Here is a 12,496-nt window from a genome sequence, read left to right as displayed (position 1 = left end):
TCTTGAGCTGAGTCCTAAAAGTGAGTTAGTGCTATCCAGGCGAAGAGAGTAGAGAAAGGCCTTCCAAGAAAAAAGACAGCGTGGTCAACACCTGTGGACTGAGAGGCGGGGGAAGGTGGGGAGGGAAGAGCTTTGGGACATTCTCTGAGGAAACTGGGAGCTGTAGAAGGGTCTTGGGTGGGGAGGTCCTCAATCAGACTTATGTTTTGAGAAAGCTGGGGGCTCAGTTGGCTTGCAGAGGTGGGCCGGGGAGCACAGAGACTTGGGAGTCTGTAGCAGAAGTGCCCAAGAAGAGTACTGGGAGGGGGCTCGGGAAGTGGCCCTGGTGGCAGAGGGACGCAGACGTGGGAGCCAGCTGGAAAGGGGAGGGGAGCAGGCTCACCAGATGGCCTGGAGTTGATGCTCAGGAGATGGTAACCCGGGCAGGAGTGCAGCAGAATGGCTGCCTTGACCAGGAGGCTCCCCCTCTGCCACCTCAGGATGAGACAGGAGCCAGGCTGGCCCAGAGGTCACGTCGATGCTCTGAGGCCGATTTTTTCCTGACCAGCTTACACAGAAGGAAAGTGGGCCCAGGAAAATTGCCTGAGCTGCTCTGCACACCCAGCTATGGACATAGAAATACAGAAGTTCAAGACAGGGGCAGGGAGTACTCAGGAAGGCCACTGGTGGGAGAGAGGTGGTATGCTGGAGGAACAGGAAGAGCCGGTAATACAGAAGCAGAAGGCACAGGGGCACTGTCCAGAGCCACATGGCCATCTCCTGGGCACTGCTCCATAGTGCCACCTACAGAGAGTTGCTCTAGGCCAGGTGCTTGGGGAGAGCCTTTACACACATCAGCTCGTCTCATCCTCCCCAGAATCCTGGGGCAGACTCTATTATTTCCATTGTTTAGAGAAAGAAGCTAAGGCACAGAGAGGTTAAGTAACCTGCCGTAGGTCACCCGACCAGCAGTGCCTGAAGCAGGATGGGACTGCAGGCTGTGTGAGAACCTGCACTGCCCTGCCCACCACTCCCCTCTTCTGAATCCAGCTGCAGTCCTGGGCCTGGCTCTCCTGCCTGGAGTCTCTCTGCCTTGCTATAAACCCTCAGGTGTGGGGCGCATCTCCTGTCCCTTGGATGACTGGCTGGGGGTAGGGAGAGCATGGGAGATGAGGCTGAGAAGGGTTCTGCTGCCTACAGCTGCTCAGCCTCTCAGTGGGCCCAGGCCCAGCAGATGGCCTGACAGCCCCATCCCACCTTCCACAGTGTGCCTACCTCCAAGCCAAGAACTGCCAGGTGGAGAGCAAGTACCTGGCCGGGCTGCGGAGGCTGCAGGAGGCCGTGGGGGGTGAGGCCACTGAGTGCTCGGAGCTGCTGAGACAGCTCATCCAGGAGGCCCTGCAGTGGGAAGCCGGGGAGGCCTCAGCCGACGGCGTGGAGCTGAGCCCCATCAGGTGAGCCCAGCAGCCAGCGAGGGTGGGCCTTCGTGACCTGAGGGTCCCCAGCCCTGGTGCTGGTTCCCTGCTGACCGCGTACGAGCCCTGCACATCATTTACTTCCTTGTACCTTCAGATAAAGAGCAAGTGGTGGGGATGAGCCCCACATTACAGTTGAGGGGTTACAGCTTCAGAGGAGGCAGCCCCTTGCCCAAGGCCACAGAGTATATTAGTGCAGCTGACCTGGGTCTGCTCCAGAGCTCCATTTTCCCCACTTCCCCAGGCTGTCTCCCAGAGATGTTTGTCAGAGAGGGGAGGAGGGGAGACAAGCCAGCTGCCTCCCCTGAGCCAAGTCCTTGCCAAGGACAGTGAACAGTATCAGAAGGGGCTCTGGCTGTGGGGTCTAAAGCCCCTGAAGGCGGGGCGGCCCAGTGGAAGGAGCCCAGGCTTTGGAGCCAGACAGGGCTCTTTCACCATGTGACCTTGGACAAGTCACTTTACCTTTCTGGGCCACATATTCAGCCTCCATCAGATGTGGGCTAACATCCCCACTTTGCAGGGGCTAAATGAGAGAGCACATGCAGAGCACACAGTAAGGGCAAAGAAATATGGAATCAGTGAAAAGCCTTCTGGGATGGATCCCTAGCTCTCCCATCTTACTTGTCATTGATGCTGTCTGTTCCCCATCCATCCCTGGGCTTACTCACTGTGCCAGTGGGATTCTGGATTGGCAGTGCCAGACTCCTTGAGCCTAAGGCTTCATGGAGTAATAAGAGGGTCCTTTATATTTGCATAGAGTGCACTTACTATGCACTTACTACATACCAGGCACTGTCTAGGCCACCAGTATCTTACAACAAAGGATGTCAATGGGTCTTTGCGAGGCAGGACAGGAATTCTTTTACCCATTGTATAGATGAGCAAACTGAAGTGCAGAGAATTGAAGTGACCTGCCCAGAGCTGCATGGCTAACCCACAGTGAAGCCCAGGCAGGAATCTTGCCTGGGGTTCCCCCTCCCCACCCTCCCGCCTTGCCCCTTATCCAGGGAAGGGCTCTGCAAGCTGCTGCTAACATAGGCTTTTGCTGGCAGTGAGTATGATGAGTATGGCTTCCTAACGGTGCCCAACTACGAGATGGAAGACCTGAAGCTGCTGGCCAAGATCCAGGCACTAGAGGTGCACTCACACCACCTGCTGGCTCATGAGGCTGTGGAGCGGCCGCTGCGGGAGCGCTGGGCTGCCCTGAGTGATCTTGCACCCTCGGTGGAGCTCAAGCAGCTGCTGCGGGCAGGTGTGCCCCGAGAGCACCGGCCGCGTGTCTGGAGGTGGCTGGTCCACCTCCGCGTCCAGCATCTGCAGAGCCCCGGCCGCTACCAGGAGCTGCTGAGCCGGGGCCAGGTCCGCGAGCACCCTGCTGCCCGCCAGATTGAGCTGGACCTGCACCGTACCTTCCCCAGCAACAAGCACTTCACCTGTCCCACCTCCAACTTCCCCGACAAGCTGCGCCGGGTGCTGCTGGCCTTCTCCTGGCAGAACCCGACCATCGGCTACTGCCAGGGCCTGAACAGGTGAGCATCACAGCCCTGGTGAGGGCACAACCTTTATCCTTTAGAGCACCCCTCGGTCCCTTTGGAACCTCCCAAGAACCTGGAGAGGTGAGTCCAGGAGGGTTGATTCCTGCCATATAGATGGGGACAACATGGACATGTTCAAGAGGAGGACGAGGACAAGGACGGGTTCAAGACAGAGGGGCTCCCCAGGCTGTGCGCTCTCCTTCGATCTGCACTTAGGGTGCGCCACTCATCATCACTCATATAGAAAGCACTGTGAACGGTCCCCCCACCCACCCCGGAATTTTGTAGTGCACAACTCAACTCACATATCGCAGAACTGTCTGGGTCATGGATCATTTACTTTAAAACAAAACCCATTCAAGGGAGCCCAAGAAAAAAAAGAATTTGTAAATGTTACAGGGGAAGTTCATAAAAGCCAGGAAAAGAAAAGAGAGGGTGAGACCAGATGGTCATTAGAAACCATAGCACCTCCTCTCGCCAGCAGGGCCCCGGCACTACACAACCCCAGGGCTGCCGATCATGCCCCAGTCCATGGGGACAAGTCCCGGAGTTGTGCAGCAGCCCCGTCCTGCCCCGCAGCCCCTCAAGGGGGCCACATCATCTCTGGCCCCTCTTGCTCTACATCTCTGCTTCCTCTTCTCAGCAGACCAGTCTCTGTCCATCATTCCTTGAACATTTAGGGCCCCTCAGGGCTGTCAGACTGGAGACCTTAGCCCCTGAGTCTGGAGCCTTTGCCCCAAATCCTCCTACTTGTCAATATCCTCATGTCCTCAGGCCTAAATTCCCAAAGGAAAGAATGTGATCGGCCCAGCCTGGATTCATATCTGCTTCTGGCAACAGCAGGACATAAGGGCTTGGGGTTGGAGGTGAGGTGGAGTGGGGTGACCTGGTAGGGCTGCCCTGTCCAGCACTGTAGAGGACTCTCATGGATGGCCCCGGCTATCTAGACAGAAGTTACATAATTTCAAATATTCCCCAAAGCAAGTTTGGACTCCATTTAATTTTAATAGGCATATACTCAAGCAAAATTTACATAAGACATTCTGCCCTTTTTTTTTTTTTTCAGAATAAGCGATGTGTGACATTTATTTAACACAGAATAAACATTCAGAGAGTCCCTACCCAAATTTGAATGATTCCTAAGGATACATATTTTTGATACTGATTTGCTGCCTAAATTGGGTGAAATTGAGCATATATACATGTTCAGTGGCTGGAAATTCAGAGTCAAACCACAGCACTGCCAGTCTAAGCTGAGGGGGCAGGGGAAAATTCTATAGCAGGAAGGGTCTTGAGACAAACCTTCCAGAAGGAAAGAAGCTTCTGCCTATGTGGAAAAAGGCAGTTGTGAGGCTGTGGAGGGAGATGTAGACTGAGCAAGTGGGGGTGACACCCAGGAGTGTTTCAACTCTTTCTCTGAATGCTTTTTTTTTTTTTACTGATATTTGCTTAGGCAGATATTCATATTGCTTGAAATCCAAAGTTATTTGTCATAGGAAGAGCCCCTTCAGGGTCAGACACTGGGGCCCTTAAGCCCCACCCTGCAGGCCCCTTTCACTTGTCTGAGTGGCGCCATCTAGTGGCAGCCGGTAGAACCATGTGCGCAGCTTCCGGACAGACCCTGCTTCTGTGCAACACTCTCCTGTTTAGAGGGTGACATATGTCATAGTAATGATACAGTGCTAACCTAGGGAAAAAACTTTAAAACCAGTTCTCTGTAAAATATAAGTAGAGTGCATTAGAAGTAGCTGTTTCTTTCTCACATCACCACGCTGCCTCCTTTGCAGACCCACTTGAGCCTGAATGCCTTAAGTTGGAATCTGGCTTCCGCCCTGAACAGCTGGTAGGCCCTAGTTGGTATGAGCAGCCTCTCACTACTGACCTTTTAATGTGTGCAGAAATCTGTGCTGGTGCCAGCAGCCACCTCCTGGACTGAGCACATCCCAAGACTCCAGTGGAATGGGGTAGGGTGGAGAGAACACCAGGCTGGGCTTTGGGAACCCTGGGTTCTGTCTCCACTCTGCCACCAGCCGACTGCGTGACCCTGAGCAAGTGACTTCTGCTTCCCAAGACTCGGTCTTCCCATCTCTGCAATAAGTTTATCTAGACCCAGGGATGACCAGTAGGAAGCACCTGCCTTGTCTTGTGAGTTTTTGAGGCAGCCTCCAGGGTCAGTGGGAAAGAGCACAATGATCACTCAGTTATGTCTACCCTGGGCATAGACCAAAAAGAGTGGTGGCCAGTTTCATACATTGCTGTCCCTGAACTAAATGACCTCAGAAGGCCTCCTTCCCCAGCTTTGAGAGGGTAGCTTCCTATGTCCCAAGAGATCTGTGACTCTTCCTTTTGTCCACTCAGCTCAGACTCAGGAGGGTTTGTACAGGTATTTTAGCCAGAGTGGAAAGAAATTTCTTCTGAATCTACTGGGTAGAGAAAAGGAGTTTCCTTTTTCTTTTGAGAATTGACCCTGTTTCTTTAAAAAGTATGAACCTCAGAGAAGGTTGGAGATCATGAATCCAGTCTAGTGAGAGTCCAGAAAGGGATAAATAGCTGGAAAATGAAAAGTGTTCTTTAAGCCCATCAAGAGCATGAGGCTCCACAGTGCTCTAAGGCGGCATCTTCCTAAGGGTGTTCAGTGGGTGCACTGTACAAAAGAGGTTCCACAGCCCCACTGGATGGATGGCCTTGGGTTAGAGTCACATGGGGTCTTGTCACTGCAGAATTCTCAGAGGCTTTTACATGTTGTACATCATAAGACTCTAAAAGGGGGCTAGAGTATGCAGCATTTCCCAAACATTTTTGAATTTGGGACCTTGTGTTCACCTAGCATCTTGAGAGACCCCCGCATTTTGGCAGATGTATTCCTGGATTGACCCTGGGTGAGACCTACCAGGAAAAATGGGATAAGTAGAGAAAACAGTACTTCTTCCAGGCTGACAGCCCTGCTCAGCACTGTGGGGTTTTCTTCCTTTCTTACCATGATCTCATTGGAGCCCTGTGATAACTTTAGGGGACAGGGAAGCAAAGGAGAGAAGGAATTCTGTGTAGTGAGCACCTGCTGTATGCCAGATAGTTAGCAAGGCACTGTATGTAGGTCTGACTTCCCACTCAAAATGTCTCACAGCCCTGGGAGCTGGAGATTGTTAAATCAACTTTACAGATGATGAAAGTAAGGCTCAGAGAGGTTAGCACACTTGCCAAGGTCTCAAAGCCTGTGGATATTAAGATAAGAATAGCTAACATTCATAAAGCACTCACTACGTGTCAGGTAGTGTGCTGGGCATTTATCTCATGTTAACTTCATTCATCCTCATAACAGTCTTGTGATTATTATGAGGAGGTTGAGGCTCAGAGAGGTTTAGGAACTTGCCCACGATCATCCAGCCAGGAAGCAGCAGGTCCAGAATTCACACCTAGGCAACAGGGCTCCAGAGACTCAGATCTCCTCATTGCTCTGGAAATCCCCCATGCAGTCCTCCCCAAAAGCATGTTCATCTCACCCCAGGTTCCAGAACACTAGCCTAGTTAGAGAGTAGGGTTGGGAGCCAGGGATCTACCTCTCTGCTTGGCTGTAACTTCTACACATCACCCCAGTGCTCTTTTCCTCCCATTCCAGACTGGCAGCCATTGCTCTGCTGGTCCTGGAGGAGGAGGAGAGTGCCTTCTGGTGTCTGGTGGCCATTGTGGAGACCATCATGCCGGCTGATTACTACAGCAAGACGCTGACGTCATCCCAGGTGAGCAGGGCAGGGACCGATGGGACAGAGAGGCCATGCAGGTTGGTGCCCCTTGAGTGGTACCTTCAAGCTAGTGAATCTAGCTTCAAGCTAGTGAATCTCAGAAGAATCAGGAAGCTCTCAGGCCTCCATTTCTCCCTCTGTACACGGGGCCAGTAACCCCTCCCTGGGACTCCTGGGAAGTTCAAGTGAGCAGATGGCCTCTACAGCTGTTGGGGCCCTGCCCACAGGGTAGATTGTTGTTATTCCAGTAGTGACACAATGTCACGAGAAATGGTTGGGGGTTTTTTTGTTTGTTGTTTAGTTTTATGTTTTTCAGAAATGATTTCTTGGTGAGGGAAGAAGAAAATCTAGAATCTCTTGCTTTTTGCCAGTAAAGAATTTCAAAATAGAGGTCAAGTGGGTAGAAGTAGGAGTCAGTAGGACTCGTGTGGACAAGTGTTCACACACAGTGGTCACGGCCTCCCGAGAAGCGCAGCTGTCTCCATCCTTACAGCCTCACCGCCCTCTGACTCAGCCCAGACGAGCGCTGGAGTCAGGGGCAGCTAGGGCCAGAGCCCACCCTCCCCGAGCCAACTGCATGGCCTTGCGACATCCCCTCTCTGAACACCTGGTTTGTCTGCTTTGGGATGGAAGTACTACTTCTTGGGCTTGTTGACAGGTGTAAATGTGAAACCATTTTCGACCTCCCATCTCCTCTCTCACTTCACTCCTCATCCGGCTCCCGCTGCATCTGAGCTGTCTGCTTTATGCGGAGAGGCCAGTGGGTGGATGGGTGGGTGGGTGGCGGACCTTCCCGCTTTCCACCCCAAACCTACCAAGCCATTTCCTGCCCCTCTCCCCATTCCTTTCCTTTCCTATTAGGATCACCCAACACTGATTCCTCCTGCAGGACAACCACGGGGGTGGTGGTGGTGGTGGTCAGCAGACACACAGGTGTCCGCTGTGAAGGAGGGAGGTCAGGGCCAGAGACTGAGACTGAGGATTCGTCAGGTCATGAATCAGAAAGAGAGACCCAACCTCACAGTGGCTTAAGGGGCGGATATTTCCCCCAGATAATGAGAAAGCTGATGCCCCCTTCAGGCTCTCTGCTGGGCCATCCCTCACGTATTGCTTTCAGCACCCTGTTCATGGTCACAAGACAGCAGTACCAGATCCAGCACTGTGGCCGTGGTCCAGGCTGGGAGAAGCAGAGGGTTGGAAGGCAGGGGCTGGCTCCGCTTCCCCGCCCAGCAGTTGCTCACACCTTGTTGGTCAGGACTGTCTCACATGGCACCCCTCGCTGCAGGGCGGGCTGGGAAATGTTCCATATTGTATTGTCATGCTTCAACATCTTGGAAACTGAGGTGTGTTGTATAACCAGGGTGCTGTGGTAGGGTTGTTGGAAGGTTTGTTTCTCATTTTTTTAATGTAGAAGAATTTAAATGTACAAAAAATAGAGAAAATAGTATATGAACCTCTATGTATCTATCACCTGGTTTGAATAATTATCAACACAGACACGCAACTGCTGTTCCCTATCTACTCCCGCCCACTCCTCTTGCTTTGGTGATCTTGAAATAAATCCCAGACATCACGTCAGCAAATCTGTGAATCCTTCAGCAGGTTCAGTGGCATCTTAAGCTCAGTAAATTACCCTCGGTCTTGAGCTGGATGCACTGAACATCTTGTATGTCAGGCCCAAAATGGTTGTAGATATGTGGCCGTGGTGTCAGCAGTACAGGTCTGAACTGCTGCTTGGCTTTGGGTTCAGGAGGGCAAATGGGCCAGAACACGAGTGGCTAAGAACTTAGCCCACAGAGACCTCCACATCATAGCCCAGTCCTCCAGCCCAGAAGACTGCCAGCCTGTGCTGGGAACAGCAGGGTGGTGGCCACGAGGCAGGGGTTGAGGGGATCCTCCAGGCACTCTGTGCTCCTGGGGTGAGGGAGTAGGGGGACTCCAGGACTGTGTGTGGACTGGCTGGGTCGGAAGGGCAGGCAGGGAGCCAGGCAGCCCCTTCCCTAGGTTGGCAGCTGACAGGCCCTCTCTCCCTGGCTCCCAGGTGGACCAGCGGGTGCTCCAGGACCTCCTCTTAGAGAAGCTGCCCAGGCTGATGGCTCACCTGGGCCAGCACCGCGTGGATCTCTCCTTCATCACCTTCAACTGGTTCCTCGTGGTCTTTGCAGACAGTCTCATCAGCAACATCCTTCTCCGGGTCTGGGATGCCTTCCTGTATGAGGGCACCAAGGTAGGGCACTGCCAGGGGTGAGCAGGACAGTCCTGGGCAAGGCCTTTCAGCCCTCTGGGTCTCGATCCTGCCCCCGGAGAATGGGAAGATAGTGCTCCCCTGGTCAGGCTGTTGAGGACATCTCGTGGGAGCATGGCTTTATAAACTAAAGTGCTTTGCACACACAAGGAGGAGGGGTAGTTCTGCCTCCGAAGATGTGTCTTAAAGTTGGGGGGGATTTCCTTTTCCTAGGGAAGAGCCACAGCTGGGATCCAGGAGGCCCGTCCCTATTCCCTCCACTGCCCATCCAGTCACCTGAGCCCCTCTTTCTCTTCCTCCTGTTTGGACTGAGCCCCATATTGGGAGGCTGGCACATGGGCGTGGTCCCAGCTCTACCTCTTGCCTTTCTAGGAGACCCCGGGCAGGCCTCCCTTCTTCCCCATAGTGGTTGAGAACGTACCACACTGCAGTTTACAGAGCACCTTCAGATCTGTCACTCTGATTCCTGCTAATACCCCATGTGAAGACAGTATTACCCCCATTAGGTCCAAGAGAGTAGCACCTCACCCAGGGCCCCGGGACAAGTAAGGATAGAGCCAAGCACTTGGTCCCCATGCCCGGATTCCACGCTGTGCTCCCTCCTCCCTCTGGGGTTCCCCCATCTGCCCCTGCCTCCCGGGCTCCCCACACACGAGCTTTCAACCTCTGCAGCCTGTCTGGGGGGGGTCCCACACTGTCTGGGTGTAGGGGGGTCTTCCTCCCCCTGGGGATTACCTGCCCTGGCCACCCCCCATGCCCCACCTGAGCCCCCACTTGCCCCCCAGGTGGTATTCCGCTATGCCCTGGCCATTTTCAAGTACAACGAGGAGGAGATCCTGAGACTGCAGGATGGCCTGGAGATCTACCAGTACCTGCGCTTCTTCACCAAGACCATTTGCAACAGCCAGTGAGAACCCATTCTGCCCCCAGTCCTGCCTGTCCAGCACCCCCACCACCCACACATGCCCCCAGGACGTAGAAGAGGGTAGGCGGGTATTTGCTGAGTGGAGATTTGTTAGTGGTGTCGATCCCCCACTAGGGCTTAGAAACCTTTAGGGACATTCCACTGCCCCAGTGGTTTGTTTGCCCTTTCACGTGGCATTCAAGGCCTCTGCTCAATTTCATTTCTTACCCACCTTTTCCTGCCCTTAACACCCACACCCTATCATCCTACCAAACAATTATTTGAGTTCCTAGGACACCAACGTCTGGACTTCTGGCCTTGCAGTTTCTTCTACTTAAAATGCCCCCCCGTCACCTTCACCACTGCCATCTTTGCCTGGCCAACTACTACTCATCCTTCAACACCTAACTCGCATGTCACCTCCTCCAAGCAGCCTTCCCTAATAAACCTTTCCTTACGTGTTAGAGTTCCCATAGCCCTAAGCTTCTTCCTGCCTCAGTACACATCACTTTGGGTGGAAGTTGTCTTCTTATTCACGGTTTCCTTCCGGGAAGGTGAGCTGCCTGTGGGCAGGGGCTAGGGCCTCAGCCACAGGGACAGAACAAATGCCGGGGTGCCTGGGAAGGCCCAGCAAATGCAGACCCGATAGGGCACTGGCTTTGGACTAACTGTGCTCTCCCCCCAGGAAGCTGATGAACATCGCCTTCAACGACATGAACCCTTTCCCTATGAAGCAGCTGCGGCAGCTGCGGACGGCGCATCGGGAGCGGCTGGAGGCTGAGCTGCACGAGCTGGAGCGACTGAAGGCCGAGTACTTGGAGACTAGGAACTCCCGAGACCCAGCGGTGCCAGAGGGTTGCACCAGTGAGGACGAGGGGGAGGGGGGACCCTGACTTGGCCACCTGCCCTCCCCGAAGCCCTTTTTCCCCTTTGGCCGTCAGGCCCCCAGGAGGATGGCCGTGGGGTGGTGGTCCCGCCCATGAGCCCCATCACCACATGACGTGGGGCAAGCCCCTTCCCCTCTCTGGGCCTCAGTCTCCCCGTTACGACACTGTCTGCCATGGAGCCATTGATTGGGTCATCCCCTCGTGAGCACATACCCAGGGATGCTACCCCTTTCTCACTTCTTCCACAGAGCACTTTAGCACAGACGAGCAAGAATATGCTGTCTCAGAGGGTAACCTGAACATTCTTTAAGTTTTATCTGTATAAAACAATGGAAATATTGGAAAGAGTTGGCAAGCTTTGGAACTTGAATGAGTCCCAGTAACCAGCTGCTCCCGAGTGGGCCCGGGGCTCCAGGGTGTTGCATCATGAGGGCAACCCTGGGACATCCCTGCGTTCTGTTTCTGTGGGTGTCTCTGCAGGCCGCCCCCCACCCCCCGCTTCCCTGAGGAGCGAGGGCCCCATGCAGGTAGGCTGTGTCTCCCCGGGCCCCAGCACCTCTCCAGTGCCGGCTCTGCCTGTGTCCCCAGCCTAGCTCCCTGTGCACTGAGGCCTGGTTCCTGAGCCTGGCACCTATGCCCTCCTTTCCATTCACAGTGCGTTCAGGGGGTGGGGGGGAGGTTCCGAGGGAGAACCCCTGTCCACACCAAGAGGAACGTGGTGTGGGGCTCAAGGCAGAGAGTGCTGGGTCAGGCGGCCCGACTGTCTGGTCTCCTTCTGCCAGCTTCACAGCCCCAGGCACGAAGAGTCACCTCTTCTCTGAAAAAACGAGTGGCTGGAGGCTGCGGAAAAGGTGGTGAGAGGGACAAAGCTACAGCCTGTTGCCAAGTCAGGGCTGGCTCTTCCGGCACCCACCGTGTGCAGGAACTCTGTTTCAGTTCTGCTGGGCTCTTTGGGGCCCTTCCTCAGTGGTCAGAGGCCTCCCCTGATCCCCTCAAGGCAGGGGGTCAAGGCCACATCAGTGATTTTGGCCGCTAGTGTCTAAGCAAACCCTTGACTGTGCTGGTACAGGCTCGCACTGGGTAGACTTTAGGCAGGAAGGACCGGGGGGGGGGCGGAGGGTTCTGGCATGGAAACTTCCAACTCTGATCTGAGGATCCTGTCCAGGGCTGGGAAGGAGGCACACCTGTCCCTGGGGACCAGGGACCCGCATGCTCGCCCCCAAGTGTGACCCTTGAGGAGTTGGCACTCCAGGCACCCAGTTCCCCGACACCGTGCCCCCTACACAGCTCTGGGGAATTGCTGTTCAGAGTACTTTCCTCCCACATAACGGGCTATGGGCCAGCCCCAGGGCTCTCTCCCACCAGCACCCCATGTAGGGTCTTGACAACCTTCCTCATTTTTGCTAAACTTTTACATCTGCTGAGATCTGAGAGGCGTGGTGGTGGCCTGTAGGGTCCTAGCTGCACCCCCAGCGGGCTGGGTGCTATACCTCTAAGGGCATCATTGACAAGCAAGGGGTCCAGCCTCCTAGTGCTCCCAGGAGGGCTAGAGGAGAGGACGCTGGTGGCTGGCACAGAGTAAAGTGCCACCTCCAGCAGGGAGTGGCCTCTTTATGGAGAAATGTCACCCAGAGGGCTCTGAAGAGGCCCGAGGCTCCAGGAAGGCCGGGCCCAGCTGGTCCTTCAGCTCCAGCCTTGAAATTCAGAGTCCCTCCTCAGCAAAAAATAAAC

General features: G+C 54.5%; 1 protein-coding gene across 2 annotated transcripts in view; it reads left to right on the top strand.

The window, feature by feature from the left end:
- Window positions 1–11,112, top strand: part of TBC1D2 (TBC1 domain family member 2) — a 50,773-nt gene extending 39,661 nt beyond the window's left edge. Inside the window, exons 8-14 of one of the 2 annotated variants that reach the window (XM_077912659.1) lie at window positions 1,246–1,433; window positions 2,507–2,983; window positions 6,606–6,726; window positions 8,771–8,956; window positions 9,760–9,881; window positions 10,564–10,742; window positions 11,014–11,112. In XM_077912659.1, the coding sequence (XP_077768785.1) occupies window positions 1,246–1,433; window positions 2,507–2,983; window positions 6,606–6,726; window positions 8,771–8,956; window positions 9,760–9,881; window positions 10,564–10,742; window positions 11,014–11,075 (1,335 nt within the window). In that variant the 3' untranslated portion in view covers window positions 11,076–11,112. Of the gene's footprint in view, window positions 1–1,245; window positions 1,434–2,506; window positions 2,984–6,605; window positions 6,727–8,770; window positions 8,957–9,759; window positions 9,882–10,563 lie in introns of both variants that reach the window. The other variant, XM_077912660.1, reaches the window with a different exon arrangement.
- Window positions 11,113–12,496: the final 1,384 nt, after the last annotated feature.

Source organism: Canis aureus, chromosome 10 (genome assembly GCF_053574225.1).
Source record: "Canis aureus isolate CA01 chromosome 10, VMU_Caureus_v.1.0, whole genome shotgun sequence".
Taxonomy (NCBI): domain Eukaryota; kingdom Metazoa; phylum Chordata; class Mammalia; order Carnivora; family Canidae; genus Canis; species Canis aureus.
This window is presented reverse-complemented; position numbering and strand designations above follow the sequence as displayed.